General features: G+C 39.2%; 1 protein-coding gene across 7 annotated transcripts in view; it reads right to left on the bottom strand.

Annotated features, from left to right (window-relative positions):
- Positions 1-27,473, bottom strand: part of DSPTP1 (dual specificity protein phosphatase 1) — a 76,494-nt gene that overhangs the window by 42,239 nt on the left and 6,782 nt on the right. For all 7 annotated transcript variants that reach the window (XM_089150365.1, XM_089150366.1, XM_089150369.1 and 4 more), the window contains 3 exons: positions 21,835-22,073; positions 21,587-21,731; positions 7,008-7,128 (listed from right to left, as the gene is read on the bottom strand). In XM_089150365.1, coding sequence (XP_089006491.1) covers positions 7,008-7,128; positions 21,587-21,731; positions 21,835-21,942 — 374 coding nt within the window. In that variant the 5' untranslated portion in view covers positions 21,943-22,073. The remainder of the gene's footprint in view (positions 1-7,007; positions 7,129-21,586; positions 21,732-21,834; positions 22,074-27,473) is intronic.

The following is a 27,473-nucleotide window of genomic DNA, read 5'->3' as shown; positions in this document are numbered from 1 at the left end:
AACGGGCATGAATACGGATTGAATACAAGCTTTTGCCTGAGGGCGCCTCATTGACTCATCGCCTCACTAGCCTAAACCGCCTACTATCCCCCCCGCCGCCGTGACAACTATGGATTGAATACAAGTTTTTGACTACCTGCTTACATCTTTACCATTTTATTTGTGAGGACTAGGCTTGAAATTTAAGAAATTAACAACTTTGGTAACTATTTTAGTAGAAAATCTAGAAAAATAATGACATATCACGGTAAAAATTTTATAAAATAAGAAAAATAAATCTAAATAAGTAACTTAATCGGATAATTTTATCCGATGGATAATAATCGGTAAGAAATGGGTATACCATATCCGCATCCTATTAGTAATTGGATGGATTCAGATACCCCTAAACAGATGCGGATGCAAATTCGGAAGCGGATTCCGGTTATCCATTTACACCCCTATCAAAAAGGCATCATCCAGACACCTAAACAAACCATTTGGCCGCATTGTTAGTGTCACCATATTTTTATTTTTGACCCTCTTCGTTCCCTTGCTTCCTTAATCACTATGTTATGCAAATCAACCCAAAATTTTGGCTTATTTTGCTTATGTAAATGATAGGCCCCTCATATCTCGTATGTATTTCGCAAGCACAAGAAGAAAGCTGGATTTGGCGAACAACAACTAGGGAAGGCAATCAGATATGGTCCTGAGAAGGAGGTTGCTAAATAGAGAAAGCAATCATATCTGGTCCTAAAAAGGAGGTTGTTGAATAGAGAATGATTTGCAGAATATTGCATAATATTTACTACTGAATAAGAGGGATTTGGGGAAAGGTAGAATATTGTGAATGATTTGCAGAATATTTACTACTAAATAAGAGAGATTTGGGGGTAGGCAAAATATTGTAGAATATTGCAGAACATTGACTGCTGAATGAGAGAGATTTGGGGAGATTAGGGTTGATTAGGGGTTATAAATAGGGGTAAGATGTGAGTAGTAATTAAGGATTATTTATGTGAGTGTTTGGGCAGCCGTAGGCTGAGGGGCAGCAATGTGCTATGGGGGTGAATAGTACCATTGTAACCAGTTTATCATTGTTCATCGTTATTCTATCAATTAAATAATATCAGTTTTGCATTCGATTTATGGGTTTTTATCAGTAAATTATGGTATAAAAGCAAAAAGTGAAAGGTTGAAGGAGAAGAGTTGCAGAAAAACAGAGGAAAGAAGAAGAAGATTGAGATTAAGGGGAGCCTCAATCAATTGAGGAACTCCACAAAATAAGTTCTATAAATATAGTAGAGTTTTCTAATTACAATAATCTTCAAAAATAAAGAAAGAAGAGTCCAACATGGACTCAAAAACGACAATGCCACTCGAGACTTCACGCCTAGCGATAAGTCTCGATCCCTTCTTCTGTTTCCCAAGTTCCCAAAATACCCTCCAACACTCCCCCTCAAGTTGGAGAATAAACATCAAACATTCCCAGCTTGTTACAAATATACCTCACTCTTTCTGCCCCTAAAGACTTTGTAAACTTTGTAAATAAGTCAAGTCAGCCAACTATTTCCAGTTAAAATATGACATATGGAAATCAGTCCTTGTTGAATCTTCTCCCGAACAAAATGACAATCAATTTCTATATGCTTTGTACACTCGTGAAAGACGAGATTTGATGCTATGTGAATAGCAGCCTAATTGTCTCACCATAAAGACATACGAAGCTCATAACTAAAGCCAAGCTCACCCAAAAATTGTTTGATCCACATCAGTTCACAAATGACAAGAGCAATGGCCTGATACTTTGACTCTACACTGGACCAAGAACACTATTTGCTTCTTACTTTTGCAAGACACAAGATTTCCTCCAACAAAGACACAATAGCATGTAGTAGACCTTTTATCAATCAGTGAACCAGCCCAATCTGCATCAAAAAATCCTTCAACTCTCATGTGACCATGATTTGTGTAGAGGAGGAGCCCACATGCAAGAACTCTCTTAAGATACCTCAATATGTGCACAATGGCATCTTAGTGAGTGGGACAAGGGCTAGACAAGAACTGACTCACAACACTAACTAGAAAGTCGTCAGATTGAGTCAACACCAAATAGTTTAACTTTCCAACCAACCTTCAATATTTCTATGGATCATCAAGGACATCTCCATCTTTAGGCAAAGTTATATATTTGGACACATTGGAGTATTCTATGCTCTCCTCCCTCCTATAGCTGAAGAACCCTTCCTGGTTAAACCATTGCTCTGATGCAAACATAGTTCTAAGGCCAACCTTCTTACGCTCAAAGCTTTGGAGTGCAACCCAGTTGGTTGCAAATATGGTTATGCTTAGCCTCACCAACTCACCCTAACACCGGTCCCTCATCATTTTTAGTGCATATGTATGGTTATAGATGAAGGTGCTAACATGTTAGGCTTGCTCAAAAGCTTGACCTGACCTATGTCCTTTAGCATGAGGTCAATGCAGTGAGCAACACATGGAGTCCAAAAGTGCTTATATTTGTCCATATAAAAATTTCCAAATTAGTAATGAACCATTAAGGCATCAACATCAAGTATGTACACAAATGTAATATGCATTTAAAATTAGTACTAGAAGTAGAAGCATGTATTGATAACTAGGGTTCTCCATCATCTTCAACCCAGCTTTCTTGTGGTTGGAGCCATTATCAGTCACAATCCGGACCACGTTCTCCTCTCCAACCTCCCTCACCACTTGCTTCAACAATTTATATGTATTTTGAATCCTTATCCTCATTGAATACATCCACCGAATTGAGAAACATTGTCCTCCCATCACAGTACAACATGAAATTGATAATGGATTGTCTAGTGGGACCAGTCCAACCATCAGCCATCGTAGGCTTCAATCCCTCAATGTAGTCATTCAGTTTATGTTTATGCCTAAGCAGGTATACCTTGTATATCTCATGTGGGGTGGGCCCCCATATACCACTCCTAGCCCTACCTATCTCCTCAATCATATCCCTGTAGTAGGGCCTTTGTGCTACATATGCTGGAATGCTATAGTATAATGCCCATTTGGAGATGGCATCCCCACTTTCTCCTTCACACTACCCTAAAAATGCTTTAGCTTCTTTTGTTTATACTCTGACCTCCTAAATAGTGTCAGATCATTACGAAGAATCTCAAGATTAGGATCTATAGTATGCGTTGATGAAGCTCGGCCCTATGCGGGTCCCGTGGGATTGGAACCTCCTCCCTCATACTCTGACTCCTCCCTCATACTCTGACTCCTCCTCATAGGGGCTTAGGAGCTACCCTCCCTTACCTGGATGGCTCTCTGAGAGGACCCACAACCCATAGCCCTCTACTTGCTCCTCATCTTATCCATCATACCCTGCTCCTAACTCATCCTCATCGCTCTCCTCTTCTAGTGCTACCTCTAGATCAAGGTCGGTTCCATACTATGAGGGCTCATATGGATCAAAGTCTTGCTTTCCTAAATCTGGGAGGTCATCTAGAGAAGCATCCTCGAACTCCTCCCTTTGTATTCTCTTCTCTTTCCTCTTTTGCTTTCTCCTAGCCAAGTATTGTGTTATTGCCTTCTTCACCTATGAGGACACCTTGGTGCATCATGTTACATTTCCATCTACCCCAGCTATATGAACCTTCAATCTAGTGGCCCCACCTCCTCCAATTTGTTTTTTGAATAATTGCACTCACTCTTCTTCATATCAGCTGTTATTGGCCTCCCATGTTGCCAAGTTATGTCTAACATCTTTCAAAGAAAGTACCTCATATAAGAAATACACTCTTAAGTATCTTAAAAAACATCACACAATACTCCAAAAAGTACATACATGCTTCTACTAATATTCTCTCATTTTTAAATATAAAATTAAAAAAATAACTTTTTAAAATTTTCCATCATTTTTAGAAATATTTTAATATATTTTAAATAATTAAAATACATAATTAACAACCACAAATTAGATTCAACACCATCAAAACAAAGATCAAGTGATGATGTCTCACATACATTAAGTTGAAGCTCATACATCATGTATACATATATTTTTTAACAATACACCTAATTTAGAACATATGATTTTTAAATATAGAAAAATAAAAATAAAAAGAAGGAAGAACCAAAAATTAATTTTGACACCACATAAACATAGACTAACACTCTAACTAAACATACTTTAATTTGAAAGCAATCTAACATGATTTGAGGCATGAACAAAACGAAAAATCAAAAACGGGAAAGTTTATTAACTCACCTTGCAAGAATATCAAAAACCCACCAATAGAGGATCAAATGTGGTGTTTGAAGGCAACGGAGTTCTCGAAATTAGGTGAAATGAGGGAAGAAATCAACCAAAAGAAGTAAAAATCAAAAACTAGGCAAAAATTCCTTTTGAAAGTTCCACTCGAAAGAAAGTATTTTATAACAAGGCTTAGTGTCATTTCTCCCGAAACATGTCGGTAACAAAATTTCGGCAAGTTTTGACCGAAATTTCCCCATGTCTCAGTCAAAACAAAATACTAGGACGAAATTTTGAAAGTTTTATTTCATTTTCAAAAAATGCACGTATTTCGACCAAAATTTGTTCCATGGTATGAGTGCAACTAAGGAGATCCCTCTCTAATTCAGACTCCTAACCTGACTAGAGCTCTCCACAATTAATCAAAGACTAACTCAGATTCAAAAATAAAAGCAGATATGGACTTCTAACAGTACACTCTGCATCCAATAAGACCCACTAGTACCCAAAATAGAGGGGGGCAAAATGACCAATTTGCCCCTAATAAACTCCGGCCTTCCTGTAGGGCTGCAAGAAAAGAAGGCGGGATCCACCCTGGTTACATCACTCACTGCTTAGAATAATCTCCCCAAGTTATTTGGGTAGTAGAATATGGAGATATTAGGCTTTTTTATTTTGGAGGGAAATTCGGTGATAAAAACAAGATTGACCAGATCTGGATATTGGCTGGTCTTTTGGGGGTGAGAACTGGATTTGGAACTACAGAGTGTGGAGGTGGATTAATGGTTTTAATTTGAGGCAAAACTGATGGATGGTAGAGGAGCAATGGCAGTTCTTGGTTTAGGATGAAAGAGAAGCAAACCAAGGATGTGGAACGAAAAAGAAAAAACAGAGCACGGAGAGGGGGATTCTGTAGGCTCCCAGTTGAGCCTGATGCAATTCACCTAAAGATGGAACTCAAGGCCTTCCTATACAACCACAGTCAAGAGTCTACACTTGATTACACTTAGAACCGCCTCTCGGCTTGGATCACAATGCCAATTGACAAAATCAGAACTTAACACACAAGCAAAAGAGAGACCTTGAAGAGAAGCTTTGAATTCAGTATTCAAATCTGATCACCACCCATTGAGTGCAGGGGTCTTTTTAAACAAACCAGGGGCTGGAATTCCTAATAGAACTTGAAGCCCCACCTGATTCAAACTTACCTTAATCTACTCGCAGTCCTTGTAGTGAGACTCGTAAAAGGACTGAATTAAAATAATAAGCAAACGCATGTCTAAACAAAAAAAGAATCACATCCCCACTATCCCCTTAGGTGGAAGGGACTAAATTGTTGCAACTGATTCTACGGAGTACACTAAAGAACTGAAATAAAACTGTAAGCAAGCTGCTGGCCAGCAGCCTAGGTGCTGGGTAGCAACCCTAGGAGGTTCTCTTGGCCCTCCAGTATATCTTGGGACTTGGAGGGCTCCAAACTACATCTGAAAGACTTTCCAAGATTTAACCTTCAACCGCATGGTCACAGACTCATGATGAAGGAACCTTCACTGATGCATCAACAACCGAGGCCGGCCCTCAATGTTAAATAATAGGGAGAAATTTCTCTCTCCCCTATATTTACTTTTTATTTACCCTTACTCCACTCTCAAAAGTTTCACCTGTAACTATACCAAAAAAATGAACTATCACCTCTCCTTCTCCCCTGATATTTCAAAGTGGTCAAATTACCATTCATTTTTGCCCCTTTAATCAATTAAAGCAATTTCTTTTTTTCCTTCCTTCCAATTCTCCCGGTTTTACAGGAATCCATTATTTTATACAACATATTCTTCATATTTTTCCTTTCACTCTAGTATAGGGGATTTCAACTTCTTTTTTTTTTTCTGGGTGCTTTTCTTTCTCCTTTAATAGATTCTTATAGAAGACGTGAAATGAAAAAATACGTCCAATCATATTTAATAGATTCCAATAAAAGATGGAGGAAGGAAAAATAAAAAGAACACCTAATCACATATAACGGATTCATATAGAAAAAAAGGAGAAAGGAAAGAAAAAAAGTAAATAAGTTCTATAAAAGAGCAAGAAAGAAAAAGAAATTAAAATAAAAAAAAACATACATGTAGTCACGCATAATGAACTCCTATAAAAGAGGGAGAAAAGAAAGAAAAAGAACAAAGAAAAACAGATAAACAGCACAACATAACCGATTAAATGGGTAAAACAAAGGTAAGTTGGCTACATTGAAAAATCAGGGGAGAAAGAGAGGTAATAGTTCCCTTTTTGGGGACAATTAGATGTGAAACTCTTGAGAGGAGAGTAAGTATAGGGGAGATACAGAAATTTTTCCTAAATAAGAATAGCTTTCACACGAGTACTGAAACATCAACAGAGAATAAATGTTTGCTCTTTCCTATACAATTAATTTGTTAAAACATCACATTTCATACAATGACAAATCTCTCACATAGATGATTAGCAATATAAAAAAAAGTTAACCTAACGTAGGATATTCCTTCATCTGCTTCTGATGACCTACAATTTCTATTACCAATAGGTCTGACTTAGCCACCAGTTATCCTTTTAGTATCAATTTTAATCAAAAGGTCATTTTGATTTGGACAAGACAAAAAAATCCATCAAAAATTTCTAAAGCCTCAAGGCTGTACCCATACCTAAAATTGGCAACATATTCTTGTCACTAGCAATAAGACAATAAATTCCGGAATGGGGGGGAGGAGGGGAGAGAGAGAAGAAATCAGAAGAGACTCACCTTCTGGACCTGCCAACAAAACAGTGAACCAACACACCACCACCAAGCCTTTTTGCTTCATCGATGAAATCAAAGCATTCATCAAAATACTGACCAATATCTGTATCTTCTCTGTCAGCCACTAGAATTACAATAAATACTGTTAAGATTCTGGAACTCTCCAATACCAGACGTAAATCTTACTGGAAAACATGTGAAAACATGGAAAATCATGCATTCCTGCCATATATATATATATATATACACACACATTCTGTATATATATATATACACACACACATTCTGTATATATATATATACACACACACACACACATTCTATACTGGACCAAAATGCCATTACTTATCCGCAATAGATACACATTTTAATTCTACTCTTTCAAGAGTTACAAAACAAATTTACAAACCCACAGTTCAAAATTATTGGAGGATTTTGATCGGGTTTGGTGATCATTCCATTTGCAGACTGAACCTTCTAATCTGAACAGTCTTCTATATCTCTGTGTGTTTTCCTACAAATCACCTTTAGACAAAACTGTCTCATGGTCTCATCTCTTGCTCGAAGTCCTGGACTAGAGGGACCCTTCTTAACACTTTATTGCCATCTTTAACCAGACAGTCTTTTCCAGTTTTCCATCCATTTATGCCATTCAATCCCAATATATTTATCTCTGTTACCCTAATTTCTCTTCCATCTCATCTTCATTCGTTCAAAGGTTCCACTACCATCCTTATCCAATGAATTTTCAGAAACAATTTAATCGTTATTGCTTGATTTTGTGTCTGGAATTCATTTCCTCAAAGCACACTTCCTATGTTTTCTGTAACGTGGAATTATTTTGTGACTTGTGTTGATGATCTTTAATCTGTTGATGAAGTGGCACTGGTTGAACAAAACTAGTTCATGGAAGCTGGCAAGCTGTGATCATCATTTGGGTTTCGACTGTAAACCTCGATTTTATGTTCTACAAGCTTCTCTTATCTAAAGATGCTCGATTTGCATCAATTTTGTTGAAGAATCATCAAAAGCGTCTATTTTTTCAACCATTCGCATCATCAGAGGCTTCTATTGTTTGAAGAATTCAAAAACAACAACAACAACAATAAGCCTTGTCCCAACTAAATGGGGTCGGCTACATGGATTTTTGCCTTCCAATTAGTTCCGTTTGAGGCCATGCTACATACAAGGCCTAAGCTATGCATATCATTTGTCACCACTTCTCTTAAGGTCATCTTAGGTCTGCCCCTAGCTCTTCTAGCTCCTTTAATCTGGATTATATCACATCTCCATACAGGGGCATTTATAGGTCTCCATTAAATGTGGTCATGCCATCTCAAACGACTTTCTCGAAGTTTATCACTTATGGGAGCAACTCCTAGACCAACTCTAATATGATCATTTATTGTCTTATTCTTCCTAGTTTTGCCACTCATCCATCTTAGCATCCTCATTTCTGCTGCACTGAGTTTATCTATATGAATCTTTTTAATAGCCCAACACTCTGCACCATACATCATAGTTGTTCAAATAACGGTCTTATAGAATTTTCCTTTAAGCTTTAATGGAATACATCAATCACACAAGACCCCAGACGCACCTCTCCACTCCCTCTACCCTATTTTAATTCTTTTGGAAATATCATCCTCTATATCACCTCTTTTATTTATGATTGAACCTAAATACCTAAAACAATCACTCTAAGGAATCTCCTTATTGTCAAATTTCACTACCTCATCGTCTGCCCAATCATGACTCAAGTTACAAACTAGATATTTTGTCTTCGTTCTACTTAGTTTAAAGCCTCTTGATTCCAAAGCTACTCTCCATGCTTCTAACCTAGTATTAATACTTACTCGAGTCTCATCTATCAACACAATATCATCAGCAAAAGCATACACTAAGGGACCTCGTCTTGAATGTCTTTGGTTAATTCATCCCTTACAAGTACAAATAAATATGTGTTTAAAGTTGATCCTTGATGTAGCCTAACCATAATTGGGAATTCATTACTTTGTCCCTCCCCCCCAACTCTTCTTACACTTATCCCTAAACCATCATACATATCATTCACTATGTCCACATATTTTACTTGCAACACTTCTTTTCTCTACTACTTGCCAAATTAAAGCTTCGGGAACTCTATCATAAGCTTTTTCTAGGTCAATAGATACCATATGAAGCTCTTTCCTACACTCTCTATACCTTTTCATAAAGTCTCCTAATTAGGTAAAGAGCCTTCGTTGTAGATCTTCCCGGCATAAACCCAAATTGATCCTTCAAAATTGTGGTTAAGTGTCTCAAAAGGGTTTTAATTACTCTCTCCCATAATTTCATAGTATGGCTCATCAATTTAATGCCCCTATAGTTATCACAACTCTGAATATCTCCTTGATTTTTGTAAATTGGAACCACCATGCTTCTCCTCCATTCATCTAGCATTTCCTTGTGCTTATAATCCTATTAAACAACTTAGTTAACCAAACTAGCCCATGGGTTCCTAAGCTCTTCCATACTTCTATTGGGACTTCATCAAAACCCTGTGTCTTGCTTAGTTTCATCCTCTTTAATGCTTCTTTTACTTCGGCCATTGAAATTCTCCGTATATATATTCGAAAATTAGTGCCTTGGTGAACGGTGTAATCGTCTGACCCACTTGAAGTATGTTTGTTTAGTAGACTAGAGAAATAGATTTCCCATCTTTTCATCACATACTAGTACTTTACCATCTCCATTTTTAATACATCTAACATGGTCAAAATCTCTAATCTTTCTATCCCTTATTTTTGTTAACTTATAAATAGATTTTTCCCCTTCCTTCGTGCCCAACTTATTGTATAATTCTTTATACTTCTTCTCCCTTGCTTTTCCCGCAATTTACTTAGCTTCATTTCTAGCCAACCTATATCTTTGAAGATCTTCAACATCCTTAGTTCTTTGCCATATCTAAAAACTAGATTTCTTATTTCTAATGGCAACTTGAACCTTACTATCCCACCACCAAGTCTCTCTATAAGAATGGAGTCTTCCTTTCGATTCACCTAAGACATTTTTAGCCACCTTTTTTATCCATATAGCCATCTCATTCCACCTCGCATTAGCGTCCCCCTCAAAATCCCACTTTCCTTGTTTGACTACTTCATTAGCTAAGGATTTCAAGCACTCTCCCTTCAAGATCCACCATCTTATCCTAGGATAGTCAACTTTACACATTTTATGAGTTTTGGGGGTTAGACACATATCCAAGACCACTAGGCTATGTTGTGCAGTTAAGCTTTCCCTTGGTATCACCTTGCAATCCTTGCACAACAATCTATCAGTCCTTCTAGTTAGGAAGAAATCTATTTGGCTTCTATGATGTCCACTTTTGAAGGTAATTAAATGTTCCTCTCTCTTTTTTAAGTAAGTATTTACTATGGATAAATCAAAAGCAATAGCAAAATCTAAAATTGAAATCCTCTCATTCCTCTCTCCAGAATCATGTCCTCCACGTACACTCTCATAGCCTCTTTGATCTTTTCCAATATGTCCATTTAGATCACCTTCTATGATATCTTTTCTCCTTGACGAATTCCTTTCATTAATCTATCCATATTTTTCCATAATTTAACTTTAGACTTTCATCCAATCCTAATTGAGGTGCATATGCACAAATCATATTTACAATCTCTTTCTCCATTACAAACTTGATAGCAATAATCCTATCACCCACTCTTTTAACATCCACCACATCATTCTTAAAAATTTTATCCACTATTATACCTACTCCATTTTTACTAGTTTTATCCCAAGTATACCAATTTAAAGTCATCCAACTCTTTAGCTTTTTACCCTTCCATCTAGTCTCTTGAATGCAAGCTATATTAATCCTTCTTTTCCTCATAACATCTATCAATTCTAAGTTCTTACCTATTAAAGATCCTATGTTCCAAGATAACAATATAATCCTACGTTTCTAGACTAGCTTCTTTACCCGCACTCGTCCACGGCGCGGGAACCCTTGCCTACTTATTACCGCAGCACCGATCCAATGCGTCACTTATAGGGGATGCCCTAGCTAACCCTTGCCCACTTATCAATACACCTAGGCCATAGTGTAGTGCGTTGCTTCTTTTGTTGGGGGACACCCTAACATAGTGTTTATCATATAAGGTCAAATCCATGAAAAGGGTTTAGCTAGATTTTTCCGGTCCCGGCTACAGGCCCTGACACACCAACCCTCCTCCTTTACCCAGGCTTGGGACCGGCAGCAAACACTGGCAGAGTTGTTTGAAGAATTCTATGTGGATCATTTGGTAGGATTTTCCCTTTAAGCTATTAAAAGTCGAATTTGAAGCCTATGATCTAGCCTGTTCAATCCAGCAAGCAATTCCAGCGCTCTTCCTTATCAAGGCCCTTCCGAACCCCAGCCCCAATCCCTTTCCCTCCTTCTCATCTCCCTTTACCCGGCGGCAGCTATTTTCTGCAGTTTCAGATCAAGAAACCATCAAGAACCTTGCTGTCCATTAGTCCCAGTACAAGAGTTCAACCTAATTCAGCCTTTTAGACCACCTAACCCCTTTGACTAACAATACTAGCCCCTTGCTGCCCTTCAAAACCCCAGAAACAGCACCCCCAAGTCTTGAGCAACCAAGAAAAGAAAAGAGAGGGAAAAAAAAGAGAGAAGAAAAAATGAAAGAAAGAAAGGAAGAGAGAAAAGAAAAGGTGAGCAAGAACTCCACCCCAACCCCTCTCCCCCCAACCCCAAACACCATTGCCACAAGCTTTCCATAGCCCCCTTCCTCCAATTTTGAATCCTATTACAGTCCCATTCCAAATTGATAAAACCCTAACTCTTTTTCCTTCTCAACCCATCTAGGTTTTTGTTAACCCAAACTTTCCCTAAACCATAGACAACCAAAAATCAACCTAATTAGAGATTGCCAAGACCCATAAAACCTTTTGTTGTAAGACAAGATCGAGTTTGGGTATATCTGGTACATTTGGGTGTGATTTGGTTTCTAACTTTGGATTTGCTAGGATCTTTTAGATCTTTTATGATTTCTTATAAGATTTCCACACAGGAAGATTTGATTTGTTTTGTATTTGGTAAGTTATTAGTATAAATAAAGCTCTTGTTGCATTCTTCAAGCACATGCCAGGATTTCTTCAGTTCTTTCAATGTAGTATCAGAGCCATCTCTGATCTAAGGAACACCACCACCACCAGCCGCCACCATTTGAACACCACCACAGCCCCCGTACACTTCCTTCCTCCTACCATCACAGAAAACTCCGATAACCTTTAAAGCCTTCTGCCACCTCCTAACACTTATCGCCTACACCTTTCCTTCCCAAAATCACCTCCTATGGTGGCTTAGAACCAGTCCAAAGACTTACGCCAGATTCTAGGCCGCCTTCTATTTTCCTTGCTTTTTCTCATCGTCGACGACCTGTTATCCCTCAAAAACCACCAATGATAGGTCTAGGAGGCTCGACTCACACCTGCGACCTCCATAAGCCCATCAAATCTCACCATTCATAACAAAAAACACATGTGATTGCCTCTAAGGGCCATCGCTGCAACTTGTGTGGTCCCCAAAGGCATCAACTCCCTATTTCCCATCCTATGCCACTGACGTTGGATGGAGTACTTCTAATGGGCTTCAGAAACCTAATTATCAAACCCTTAATTTCTACAGGCGATTTACTCCATCCTATGCCACTAACGTTGTTGCCTATCAGAAGTGGGAGGACATGCCTCACATATATCACTTTTTGGCCGGCCTTAATGTTGAGTGTGATCAGATCCGTGCACAGATTCATCCATAAGCGCCTTTCCCTTTTCTGGAGCAAACCTATACTATGGTAGACACGGAGGATAATCGAAGGACAGCTATGGTACATACTCAAACATCTGACAGGTCTGCATTAGTGGCTGGTTCTGGAAATAATAAGACTAGTTATGGAGAATCTCACGCCACTGTGAAGTGCAAATATTGTGGTAAGAGGCGTCACATAAAGGACGAATGCTGAAAGTTACATAGGCATGTAGCAAATTCCCATGGAGAAGGTAGGAATAGAAATACGGGCAGCAATCAAGCACCTGTACATCAAACAAATTTTGACACCCTGAGTACTCCAGCACCTCTTTTATTTAATGAACTCTAGCACCTTACTTAGCCAGTTGATGTCTAGACTTGACGTGTCTTCTTCAACACCGACTTCCAGTGTGAGTGTAGCCATTGTCGTTGTTCCCTCTGCTGATCCACAATCTTCCACAGGTATCACAATGTCAATTCAACTTATCCCTCCTGCATCAACTCTAGGGCAACGACCAGATGACTAGTTCATCTTCCTTGTTTCATACTTGTAACTCTGTTCCTTTGACTCTGGTTGTTTGAATGGTTGATGGGTCTCTTTCCCCTATCTCTGGGAAGGGATCTATTATCTATTCACCTTCTCTTATTATATCTTTTTTTTTTTTTTCATGTTCCTAAGCTTTCGTCTAACCTTTTGTCTATTAGTAGCCTTACTCATGACATGAACTGCAAAATGACTTTTTTCCTTTCGTATTGTGTGCTTCAGGTCGTGGAAACGAGGATAAGATTGGCGGTGGTAGACAGAAAGGGGGACTTTATTGTCAAATAGGTCTCCATCAGCTCTTTATAGGGTCTCTAGTTCCACTTCTCTTGCACTTTTTAGGTTATTATAGTGACACCGTCACCTCGGCAACTATCCTTTACCTATTTTGTCTAAGTTATTTTTGGATTTGGTTAAGAGATGTAATTTGAAGGATTTTTATTGTGAAGCCTACATTTTAGCCAAACAGACTAGGAATTTTTACCTTGCTTCAAATCATCATAGTACGATTACTTTTTCAATGATTCACTCTAATGTGTGGGGTCCTTCTCAGACTGTGTCTTTGTCTAGTCATAGGTGGTTTGTTACATTTATTGACTATTGCACTTAGATAACATAGGTTGACTTACTTCATCAAAAATGATGTTTTTCAGGTGTTTCCAAAATTTTTGTAAGATGGTTAGGACACAGTTTGGCACCACAATCAAAATCCTTCGTATGGATAATGCAACCGAGTACTTGGGTGGTGCATTCCCAACTTACTAAGCTAAATATCGAATCATACACCCAACCAATTGCATAACACTTCACACAATGGAGTTGTCGAAAGCAACAATAGACATTTGCTCGAGGTCGCACATTCCTTAATGTTCACTATGCATGTGCCTCCTTGATTTCTAGGTAATGTGGTTCTTATTGTAGCTTCCAATTAACAGAATGCCTTACCAAGTCTTGGACCAACACTGCCCGCTTGAATAACAGCCTTCAAGGTACCCCTAAGGTTTTTGGTTGCTTGAAACCATCATGTTCATAGTAAGCTGGATCACGTGGGTTGCGATGCATTTTCTTGGGTTATCCTCCTACATAGAAGGGTTATAGATGTAATCATCCTAGTTCTCATCTTTTTCTTTTTTCTTTTTTTCTTTTTTTTCTTTTTTTTTTTTTTTTTTTTTTTTTTTTTTTTTGTTTTTTTTGTTTTTGTTTTTGTCTCTATGGATGTTTTGTTAAAGGAACAAGTCCCTTTCTTTTCCCCTACACTTCTTAAGGGGAGAGTTAGTGAAGAGGTTCCAATTCCAGTTTTGACTCCTCTTTTAGATATTTCTCCTAAGATTCCTATAGATGATCCTCTTTTGGAAGATAAGAGTGACTAGACAGCAGCAGTTGGTGGATGACGCGCAAGGGGAGCAACACCCCAAAAGACTTATCAAAGGAAACAACAAGACCCCTTCTGCACCAAGCCAGAAGCTTCAGCTCCTAGTCCCGAGGTACAAGTTTCTCCGGATAAGCCAATCTCCGAAAGTGAGCCTATCTTTGAAGGTGAGCCTACCTCTAACTCTTCTTTTGACCCTACTTTGTACCTGCCAATTATGTTAATAAAGCAGCCACGGACTTGCACCAAACATTGTATTCCCAATTACATTTCATATCCGTCCCTATCACGATAATTTCAGAGTTTTGTTTCCTCGTTGTCCTCTACTTTTGTTCCTAAAACTTGGCAAGAAGCATTATCTCATAGAAACTAGAAGGAAGCAATAGATGAGGAAATGCAGCTCGGAAAAACAACTCGTTATCACTTTGAGCAAATTGTTGGTGCAAATGGATGTTCTTATCACCACTGGACTATTAAGTACGCAGATTGGTGCAAACTTCTAGTTTCACTAAAATGCCTTAGTAGCCCATGAGGAGTTCGTTGCTTTCAAGATATACACCATAGGTATCACCATCGATCTCTCGTCTTCAAATAATATCCACAAATATCTTTTTCTATTTCACATACATAAGCTCTTTTCATCATCGAAAACCTAATTTCCCCTTTTGCATTGTTTACCATAACGAAAGATAAATCGATCATTAAATATTCTCTTATGACTCGGAATGAACCTTTCTCGTGGGAGGAAAGGAAGAGCAAGACCAATGCTTACAGAAAGGAGCATCCAAGGACAAGAAGATTCAATCGGACGACAAATTCTTGGGTGGTCCAAGGAAATCAAAGGTCCGTTATTGCCTATCCGCCCATAGAGGTACCCAAACTCATCAACCTCTGACAAGCTACCTCCATGGTTTCCCAATCAATCCCAAGGAATGCATCATTACCTTCATTCCTTGCTTGTAACCTAGCCTTATAGAGTGCTTAAAAGTCCTTGAATGGGCTTTCTCTCTTCTTAAAGAGGTATAAATACTCACAACTTATAGAATTGACTAACAAGAGAAGTTTGCCCCTGTTGCCAAGATGAACACAGTTTGGGCTGTCCTTTCATATGTAGTGAATAAGGCGTGGAGCCTACAAGTTAGGTGCCAAGAATGCTTTTTTGCATGAAGAACTGCAAGAAGAGGTGCACATGGATGTGCCACCTAGGTATTTCACTACTGAGACTCGTAGGAAAGTTTACAAGTTGAAAAGGGCATTATATGGGCTGAAACAATCTCCAAAAGCATGGTTTGGTAGGTTCCATAAGGCCATAATCTCTATCGCTACAAGCAGAGTAATTTAGACCACACTTTGTTCATTAAAAGAGATGTCTCCCGCACTACTCTGCTTCTAATATATATGGATTGATATTGTGATCACTGGCAGCAGTGAGGGTGAAATTTCAAATTTGAACACCTTTTTGGGAAAGAATTTGAGATTAAGGATATGGGAAAGCACAAATATTTCCTAGGGCTGCTGGCATATCTAGCCAGTGGGGTGTCTCTAAATCAAAGGAAGTATACTCTGGATCAACTTGAGGAAACTAGGATCTTGGGTTAAGCCTATTGAAACTCCTATTGAGCTTAACATACACTTGTAGGCAAAAGAAGGAGAACTGATCAATAAGAAGAGGCACCAAAAATTGGTGGGAAAGTTAATCTATCTATCTCATATCAGACCAAACATTACATTTGAAGTCAACCTTTATATCTTCCTTCTCTACTTTGCATGTTCGTTCTTGGTCTTAGCCACTCTAAAGATTTTGTTTCACTCTGCACTTAGTTGGGATACACATGCAACTGGCGGCATCCAGATGATGAGTCCACCTCGTTTGTCCTATTGGGGTAACTTGTGACTTGGAGAGCAAAACAGGTTGTAGTTTAGCAACCTCGACATTTGCGTTTTCTGGTTGCTCCTGTTGGTCAAATTCAGATGTGCTACACTTGTACTCAAATAGTAATCATACCGCGAACTCACATCTAGTACAACATGACACCAGCATGTGGGTTGCTTTTATCAGAAATAATTGAGCTAGGTTACTCATCACCTTTATTACCTCCATTCCGCTGATGTCTTTTCAGCTTCACCAGATGTTCTGTTCTTGGCGTTGGCTCTTATCTTGCTCCAACTTGGGGAGTGTTGCCTCTCTTGATCTGTGTTTTTTTTTGTTTTTAGATTTAGTTTCTATTTTTGGATTTTGTTAGGATCTTGAAGATCTTCACAATCTTTTAGATCTTTTATGATTTCTTGTAAGATTCCCACACTAGGAAGACTTGATATGTTCCGTATTTGGTTAGTTATTAGTATAAATAAAGCTTATGCTTTGTCCTTCAAACACGTGCCAAAATTTCTTCAGTTCTTTCAACCCATTCCCATTCCATTCCCAAAACCCTAAAAGTATTATCACGTGTGAAGGAATTATACCATAACAAATTCCATCCTCCTTGGTTACATCAACATGTTTATTGTCACTTAATGGGTATTTCTCCCACTCGGACTTCTAACCTAAGGGGTGGGTGGTCTCGTCATCAGATAGGTAGTGTGCTTGTTGGTTTGGATCAAGTGGTTCCATTAATGGTGATTCATCTCCTTGGTCATGTCCTTGTGATGCTTGTAGGGTTCCCTTATTGTTCAGTAGTTTATTACTTCTCTTTCCTTTCTTTAAAATGGATCTATCCATCAAAAATACATATGCTGAACAGTAGCGTTCCACTAGTAGTCTAGCACAACTAGTGACAACCCCCCCCCCCCGGGGCCATTGTCAATACTAGTACCTGACCCCATCGGCTTGATATTTTTGCAAACACCAACCCTTACTCAATAGGGCAATGGAAAGAGGAGAACGAGGAGAGCTGATAGAGCAACAAAAAGAGTACAGGACAGCTGACTACTGCTAAAAGTCAGACTACGAGTACACATTGTATGACTGAAAACTGTTGCTGCATGCTAACCGGTGCTTGTGGGTTGACTGGTGCCTCCTCTCCAAGAGCTGCTTCAATCAATGTTAAGTCTGACCATAAGGATTTGCCTGCCGGCAGCTGACTACTTATTGAAGGAATGAATAGGAAATTCAAAGTCGTACTACAAAAACTGCAGACACTCTCTCCCCTCTCTGACTTTGATCAACTTGCCCACACAGCATCTTTTTTTAGATAAGAGGTCAAGGGGCTAAGTGACTCTCTAAAGTTGTCTTTTGTACCATGTTAAGAGATATCACAGATCATTGCTTGAAGAGTTCAATGTCAAATTGCAATCCTAGGATTCAGAAGGAAGAAGCAAAAACTGGCATTTCCTCCTCGGCATGTAGAGTTACTTCAGCCCAGCTAACTTCCTAATAATTTCGAAGTTGGCAATTGTGAAAAAAATAAGAGCGGATCTAATTCGTCAAAGTTTGTACTCGAGTGGTCTTCGTCTTGTGCATATTCATTAGTTGGTAGGGATTTCCCCCCATAGATCCCCTTGGTTAGACAAGTTTATAGGCCTGTCTTCTTACTTCTCTTTGCATCTCGAAAGATGAAAGGATTTGTTATTAGCTTATTCAAGCAGTCAAAGGTCGTTAACTTAAAAGCAAGTCTTTTTGGCCTACTTCCCTTTTTCCTTAAAGCCTATGTAGATTGAGGGCATTCTCGCAGCTACTTCTTGTAAATAGCCTCTTTTTTTACCTTTTATATCAAAGAGCTTGGACATCTTTCAGTGAGTAAGTCTGGAAAGAAACTGAAGGCATCCCAATGTGTTAACATTTCCCTGAGATGCCCAGCCTTTATAGACAAGTCATCCATCCTGCCATTCATTAGTTGTCTCCCACTACACGCGGTAAGTCGGAAGGTTGAACCCACTGGTTGATCCAGACAATAGGGAGACAGGGTGGGCTGGTGACGCAAAAAGAGTAGTTCTGTCTATATCAATTGGAGTGGGAGTTTGTTGATGCGGTAGTTTTCCCTACTCCGGCAATGTTCTACCCAACCTAATAGGTGGAATCCCAATATCAATGCTCACCCCCCTTGAAGTGTTTCGCCCCCTTCTCCTTCTTCCTTTTCCGAGAGACTTTAGTAGATGAGCATCTCTAGTGGTGTCCAGGCCCGCCTAAATCTTTGTTGTCTGTCTTCATACCTCTTCCCATCTGCCCCTTTCCCAAAGAAGTGAAGGGACTAGGTGTACCCGCCGGAATGAGCTGAATTTCCCTCACCCTTTACATGTAAGACCTATTGCTCAAGCAATTAGGGATCCTCACTTTGGTCAGCCGGCCGGGGAAGCCTTTACTTGAGGGGGCACCCTCAGCCCACTGAATATCCCTTATTCTGGTGTTTATCACTGGTGGTAGACAATCAGCTTACGCACTAATGAAGATCTTTATACTGGAGCTCTTTTTTTATATCTTCTTTCTTATTTTGACAAGTGAGATTCATATTAAAAGAGAAAAACAATACAAAGAAGACACCCTGATGCAACCAGCCCCCAGACAGCCCCCAAAGAGTCAAAAGAGGGCCCAAGCCCATGTGCAAGTAGGAGCCAGACATGGGGGGCAGAACCAGACCAGGGGCAAATTGGTCATTTTCCACCCCCTGGTTCGAGTCTCTTATTTAGTTGAGCCAAGTCCAGCCAAAAAATGCTGGAGTTTAATTCTGTGTTTTTTAGTTCATTCGGAGTCCTAGTTTAGAAGTAAGTCAGTTGCTTGTTTATTAGGGTCACGTTTAGGATCCCTGTTAGTTAGGGAGCCCTTTGTGAAGTTAATTTGGGATTTGAAGGCTACCAATAGCCTATTTGATCAATGTAATTTTCAGCTTAAGCTTATGAATGAAAAATTGATTGAGGAATTGACTGTAGAGTCGTGGGAACCCTAGGGGTGACCTGAGGCTGGTTTTGCTATTATTTCTGCACTTTAGAGTTCTTCACCTTCTTCTCCAAGAACTCTAGCAATTGTTCCAAGCAGGCCATGCAGTCTCCAAGTAAGTTCAGCCCCTTCCCCCTTATCGCCTTGACCTAGGAATCCAACCCTCACAATCACCCCTTGCCTGCCCCTGTAATTTCAGCCTACCCTACCCCTCTCTAACCACCGTGGACTTCCACCTCTTCTTCTTCTTCCCTGTGTCACAGCAAAACTCCATCCCCTGTCTTACCTTAATCCTCAGCCTCTTTAGACCCTCTTCACCCTCCCCTAGCATCGCCCTAAGCCCTAGAATTCCTATAAGCAATTGCCCAATCAGCCCTAGTTACACAATTCTGGAAATTTTCTGCAACTCATCTTCTTCAATAGAGTTCTGCAGAATTTTTCAAAAGCCTAGTTTAGCCTAATTCAGACCCAAATCTCATCCCCAGCCATTGTTTGGACCTCAGAACTACCCCCCAAACCCTTAGGTTCAGGCATTCCACTTCGCTGGACTTTCTTGGGCTAACCATAAGTCTAGCGAATTTACCTAATTACCCCTAACCCTCGACCCAGGTTACATCAAATCCTCGTGGAACCCCTTAAGAAGAGGAGTTAGGAGAATCCAGACAAGAAGACATTCCCTCCTCACCAGCATCACAAATATGAAAATAAGCCGAATTACAATCTGCAACAAACATGTGCTGTTTCATCCCTATCAATCAAATCGCAGCTCTTTAGGGAACTATATAGAATCCCACCATTATTGTTGCTGCCTAAGCTGAACCCTCATCATATAATCCGCTGGCTGGCTCTGTTCTCTCCACACAATAGTGATAATTCATTACCTTAATCCACAACCAGCAACAATAACCAAGTACACCTGTAGCTTTTCTCCCTCAGTGACCCAACAGTCGGACTGGTCAAATGTCTGCAAGGACTAATCCAGCTATACACTTAAGCATGGCTCAAGATATCCATCTCAATGCCAAACCCACTCCCTCAAAAAAGCAAATTGGGGTGATTATCTTTCATTGATATCAAAGCCAGATTTGATATTAGCAAGATCTTGCAGAGATTTGACTGAGATACATCCAAGATATGACCAATGTAACTGAAATGTTTCCGAGATATCAAAGATACGACTAAGATATACAAGATATGACCGGGATACATGAGACATGACCTAGAGCTCAGGAAGATTTGTGAACTTTTTTTTCTCTTTGACACTAGTCTAATATTGCTTGGCTGAAAAAAGTAAGACATCTCATGAGATCTCGGCAAGATCTCTCAAGTTCTCGAACCATGTACTTGGGTCAGTTGGAGTAAATTCCGTATGCACCCCTAGAGTTGCAAACTATAACTTAGTTGCAAAACTATTACTTCTATGAATCTATCACCCCCCAAATTTTTTAATCGCAAACATCCCTTTGGTGTTTCAAATTTAATACCAACCGCATCCCAACGTGTGGATCTACCAATTTTTTTGTGCAGATTTACCTTGCCAATTAAGTTGGACAGTGCAGACTGCAAACTAACCCCATTTATCAAACTGTAGGGGTACAAACGTTATATAATTTTAAATTTTAAAACACCATGGATCATGTGAAATAGAAGTGTTTTAGGGGCGGTGGAGTAATAGTTTGCAATTCCAGGGTATGTATATGTTAATTCACTCTAAAAAATGAAGTGTTTCTTATTTCTACTCTCTAGTTTGAAACCTCTTATCAGCAAAAGAGTTTGTAATCATCAACAACAAACGAGGCCTTCTACCGACATCCCAATTAATAGTTTAGTTAATAAGGTAAAGGCATTAGACCCTAAGTAAATACCAATCACCAAATGGAACAAATATGCATATGCAGTTAAAAAATAAACAAAGAAACAAAGAAAGCTTACGAATAATGTGAAGATATGGTCCATTAAAAATTTTCAGGACCAAAGACTAACAGACGTAGCATTAGCATACCATCAATTGTCTTGTATGTAAAATCATTTGGATGTCTTGACCAGTTCAGTGCTGATAAATTTGCTACAGTTAATATGTGAGTAATGTTCAGACTTTTCAATGAATCCTTGTTAGATGCAGCTCCAATTGACCCCAAGAAGAGACCCTAAGAAATTAAAGTTCAGAGATCCACCAGGCAATGTAAAGCAACCAGATTAAATGAGACAGAAGGAAAATCAAGAGACAGATTTCAGATCTACGGGGAATACCTCTTCAATCTTGCATGGGACACTGTCCTCTTTCACACATCTGATTGCATACAATGCCCTTGTAACTGCAGCTACTCCCTTTTTATATATTTCATCTATATGATCCATTTGCCAATAATGGGAGTCGTCCTTTCAACTCGAAACAAGATGCAAGCCAATTGGAATTGCTCCAACAAGAACTCACAAGCTTACTCAATTGGAATTCATAAAATCAAGTTCTCAGATGAAGTACACACTTCCTGCATAGTACCAAAAACAAGGACTAAAGCAACAATCTAAAATATTGGAATTGGAACAAAGGCACCAAAACAACAAACTCCACCACATGTCATTGTTTGTCACACCCTTCTCAATAATAAACTTGTATCTTTGCTTGTCAGTGCAAGTAGAAAGAAAAAGCCCAGATAGAAGGAATCACATGTTGAACATTAATAATGAAAACATGTAGAGGATGAAAATTATACCCTTGCCTTCAATTACAACTGAAGTTGAGACAAATAAGGAGAGTATTCAATAAATAATGGAAAGTGAAAAGGAAAAATTTTACAATGTCCCCTATACTTCTTTTGTGGAATTCATTGTTCTAGTGATCAGAGAGACTTTTAGCTTTGCTTTTCTCCGTGTTGGCTTGCTTGAGTTCAGAGTAGTTGTGTATACCAGTATACAAATGCCCATATTCTACAGTTTTAAATAATGAAAAAGAACATATTTAACTGTGATTACCTAATGAGATTTTGAAATTTACATTATTCATGCACATATTAATGGATGAAAATGCATATATATATATATATATATGTTAAATCCATTTAATGTTTAAATTTCATCATTCATGTGTTTTCATCATCAAAAAGGGGAAGATTGATTAGGGATCGCCATATCATCCCTCACTTAATTTTGATGATAACAAACACTACATACTAATGACTTGTTCAGTAAATGTTTAATTAGCATTAATACAAATTGATCAAGCCTAGTAAATCAAGTCAAGAGAATTGGAAGTTGGAAGAAGGCAAACTGATCAAGATATGGATAATTTAGAACATGAGTCAAAGATCAAACCCAACGAAGAGTGTACGAGTGAATTGATGTGAATAACTTGAAGATTAAAGTCCACTAATCTCATCAAGATTTGATAACTAAAGAAGACCAAGTGAACTTAGAACACATATCATTTGTAATTAAGCACACACTCATGCACCATGTCTGAATTAGCCCTAGACAGACGTAGGACATGTTTGAAAGGCTCAAAATGGACTTATGGATGTTTAGAACACCAAAATCCCAAAAATCACAAGTCCCATGATTGCTGAACTAAACGGTAAGCTGTCTACGAAACGGTTAGCCATTTCAGCATAAGCAATTTGCTTGTTAAACTAAATGGCAAGCCATTTCCCCCAAATGGCGAGCCATTTTATATGTAATGTTCATCCTCCGATAAACTCTGAAACTCCAGAGACCAAATGGAATTGCCCATTTCCTAAAACAGCGAATCGTTTTCCAGAGACCAAACAGAATAGATTCCTGAATGGAGAGCGGTTTCCCAAATGGAACACCGTTTTGAGTACCAACAGCTCTTTTTCCAACAGCCAGATTGTGAATGGCAAGCCATTTCTATCAAACAGCTAGCCGTTTGAGGAAAAATGACTGTTTTTAATCCACTAGAATATATGTCATGCCAATTACTTCTCCTATATATAAACCCTCACTTTTTTAATAAAAACTCTACCTTTTACCTGCATTGTACACCTCTTTAAGTGATCAAAATCTCTAAATTCTCATCTTACAATATATTCAAGCCTCTCAGTGCATACCTTAAAGAATTTTTCCAAGGAAACAAACCCTCAAGGTTGATTGTGGTTGAAGTGATAGAGAGCTGATTGGGAGCTCAAGCAATCCAAAGGGCTGCAAGCATTTATAGGTGTACACTCCATTCCATCTTGCATCACAATTCACTCAAGGGGTAAAGTGCCACACCCCTTGATAGGTAACTTGTACCTTATATTTTTCTTTTATTTGAATTATAGTTCTAGGTTGAATTAAAATTATAAAGGATATTCTTGCCCTGGTAACAAAGATTCTAAGGACACTCTTGCCTGCCGAACAGAGATTATAGAGGCTTTCTCCTCTATCCATTGTATTGAAAGAGAAACAATAGTGGAAACTCTCTTGAAGCCAACATAGGAGTGGAAGCAGTATTAAAGAAGTTGAACCGTTATAAAATTTGTGTGTTGTGTTTTCTTGAATTTTGTCTCAATTGTCTAATTAACTATTAATTTGCAATTATTGTGAAATTAGATTAATCCGAGGTAACCTACTCACACCCCCCCCCTCTAGGGTACTTTCACAGCTTTGGAAAAATTTAGAATGGTGGGACGGGGAAGGATCAATAGTTGTCAAGGCGTTGCCTAAGCTTCACCTAGGTGCCCTAGCCACTTTTCAGGTCAAGCAACCTAGTGTCGCCTTGTTGCCTAGGTGACACCATGGTGCCTTGCTTGGTGTCATCTTGGTTTTTGTCCTCTATCACCTCACCTCACCTTGTTGCCTTGACAACTATGGTAGGTTCTTAAGATATGGGTGATGTGAACAGGCCTAACCTTCTCTTTTCAAACCAGAAAATTAGGCCCAAGAACCAACCCCACTTGGTACCAAGTGGGCTGGCCGAACCCTTTTTCCCACTTCTTTGGACACAAAAGTAGTCTAGTGATTTTCTATATATTTTTGTGATTCATTTTTTATTTTATTTTTTGAGTTAGTATTGAGAGTCCCAGTCAAAAATGGAGTCCCAATTGGAATTAACTTCAAATTGAGATTCTTCTGTATAATTAGTGTTAATTTTGCAAGTTGTTTTCTTCAAGATCCCTTCTTAGTGGTTCTTTATTTATTGAGTTTTTAAGGGGGTCCTAATCTATAAAAGATTCCCTAGTTGAGTCAAGTTAGGCTTCCTTGTTTAAATCCAAGTCTTTTCCTCCAATGTAGAATATTTAAAGTCCCACCTCCTTGTAAACAAACAAGCTCAATTGAATATAAATCTAAGCTTGGATCTAGGCCATGGTCTTCTTAGGAAGGCCACAGCAGCCTTTGAGAGTTATCTTCTTCAATAACAACAAGTGTTCTTCAAACAACAGCAGCAAATTCAACACTCACTACAGCTCCTCTCCATCAATCAAAGTACAGCCCCTCCACCACCCTTCCTCCCTCCATCGAAGACACTGCCCCCTCCACTACCCTGCAGCATCACCAGAAACCCTTCCCTATCCCCAACGCAGCCTTCCCCACCCCACTTCACCCTCTCACCCAACCCTTGCGGCAGCACAACCCACCCTCCTCTTTCTCTCCTTCACTTGATCTTGAGGCAGTTTTGAAATTTCAGAACAGAAAAGAAAGGAAGGCAAGGGGGGAGGGGACAGGAAAGAAAAGCATGAAAAGAAGAAAGAAAGAAACAAGCCCAAGATCCAGCCAAGAATTCAAGAAACCCTACCAAGATCCATCAAGAACCCTATAACACCCACATCTTTACCCAATTCATTTTGGGTTTGTTAAAACCCTAACCTTTCCCTTCCCGTTGCCACAACACCCAAATTCTAATTTCCCTTGGCCACATCCTACCTAGGGCATGTTTGGCTATCCCAAAACCATCAAATTTCCCTAGAATCCATCCCATACTTGATTGTGTTAAAACCATAGTTGCCTACTTCAAACCTAAGAAACTTTTGGATATCACAAAACCTAATTTACCACAAACCATCATCCCATATTTAACTTTGTTAAAACCCTAATCTTTTGATCCCTTCCTTCACCCAACCCATCTAGGTTTTGTTAACCAGTCTCCCAAAACCCTAATCTTGCCAAATTTTGCCATCAAACCCATCCCTTCTAGATTTGTTAAAACCTTAAATTCCCAACATTGGTTTTTATTTGCTGCTTCACAAGGAGAGGATCCAGGAGTAACCCTAGTTTTAGGGAGATAACTGCACACCTCAAAACCCTAGAATTTTGGGTTACATCAATGGGATGAAAAGCTATAAGAATGGGGATAAACTTGGACTGAATCTAGCTCTTACTGTCTAAAATTAAATCCCCAGAGGAACTGGATGATGGAATGTGAAGACATTAGGTTTCTCCATTTTGGAGGGAAATTGGTTGACAAAACCAAGAATGATGAGATCTGAAGATCCGCCCATCAGTTTGGGCTGAGGTTTGGATCAAAGGTGGGGGATATGATGGTGGATTGATGGCTAGAGTTGAAGGTGGAACTAATGACTAGTTGTGGGGATATATGGGTGTTCTTGATATGAGGTGGAGAGAAGGGATCGAACCAGGGAATTGGGGTCCAAACAAAAGAATAAGTGAGAATGGAAGGGAAAATAGGGTAGGCTGCCAGTAATATAATGGAGCCTTGAGATAAAATAATTCAGGTGGAGATTGAAGGCTGAATTCTGATCTTCAGCCAACTGCAAGTGTCTAGGCTTGACTTCAACTTTAAAACCCTTCTCAGCCTTGGATCTTCAATTTTCTATTGACAGAACCAAACTTACTAACAAATAAAAGAGGAATTACTAGAATAGAGGTTTTCTTATTCAATATTCAACCTGATCTCCCACCCCCCTCCCGGGGGGCAAGGCTCCTTTTATACAAACTAGGGGCTGGAATTCCTAATAGGACTTGAATTCCCAGCCTGATTATAACTTTGACTTAATCTACTCGAGGTCTTTAATTTTAGACCTGCACAAGCACATGTCTAAAAGGAAAACTCATATGCCTAATATGACCCTCAAGTGGACAGAATTACAATTCTGCCACTGGTTCTATCGATTACACTAAAGAACTGAAATAAGACTATAAATAAATAAGCAGCTGGGCAGCAACACTAGGGGGTTCTTTTGGCTCTCCACTTGGTCTTGGACTTTACTGCATACTGCATCCACTCTCCAAGTGCGAAGACTAATAGGGATCTTGGTGAGTCCTACTGTGCCAAAGGATTTCAGCCTTCATTCTCCATTCTAGCCCATCCATTATCAAGTATAAGCCCCCCAACCCCACAACCCCCCCCCCCCCCCCCCCCCCCCCCCAAAAAAAAACACCAAGGTAATCTTGAAGCTGACACCCTAACCCCATGTCCTACACCTTTATTTTGATTTTCCTTTTTATGACATTAAAGCATTGGAATCAAAGATGCTACTAGAATCAGCAGATGAACTACCATATCCATATCCATAGCCATAGCCATATGCCCTTTACGGTACAACCCCATGAAATCAAGTTTTGGTTTCAACTAGCATTTTTGTTTCAGCCAGCTCGAAATTTTTGAAACTTTGCCAAGATTTCACAAAATTTAGTACTATTCTTGCAATACATCACAGCCCCTCATCATCCTTCCCATCCAAACCCCAGCCCCATATCTCCATTGAAAACCCTCTAACCCTGTTGTCCTATCTTCATTCAACTAACCCCTAACTTTTAGAAAGCCTTCATTGAGCCTCAAACTTCAATGCAACCTACGTTAACACCTACAGACCCTATTTCTGGAGCCACATCTCAATATCAGACATAAAACCCCCAAAAATGCCCTTCTCAGCCCCTACCCAAAAACCCCAAAACTGATTCTGTTATTTATTAGATTAGTTGAATCAGCCTTT

This window comes from Hakea prostrata, chromosome 3 (genome assembly GCF_041222555.1).
Source record: "Hakea prostrata isolate BN-2017 chromosome 3, UWA_Hpros_2, whole genome shotgun sequence".
Classification (NCBI taxonomy): Eukaryota; Viridiplantae; Streptophyta; class Magnoliopsida; order Proteales; family Proteaceae; genus Hakea; species Hakea prostrata.
This window is presented reverse-complemented; position numbering and strand designations above follow the sequence as displayed.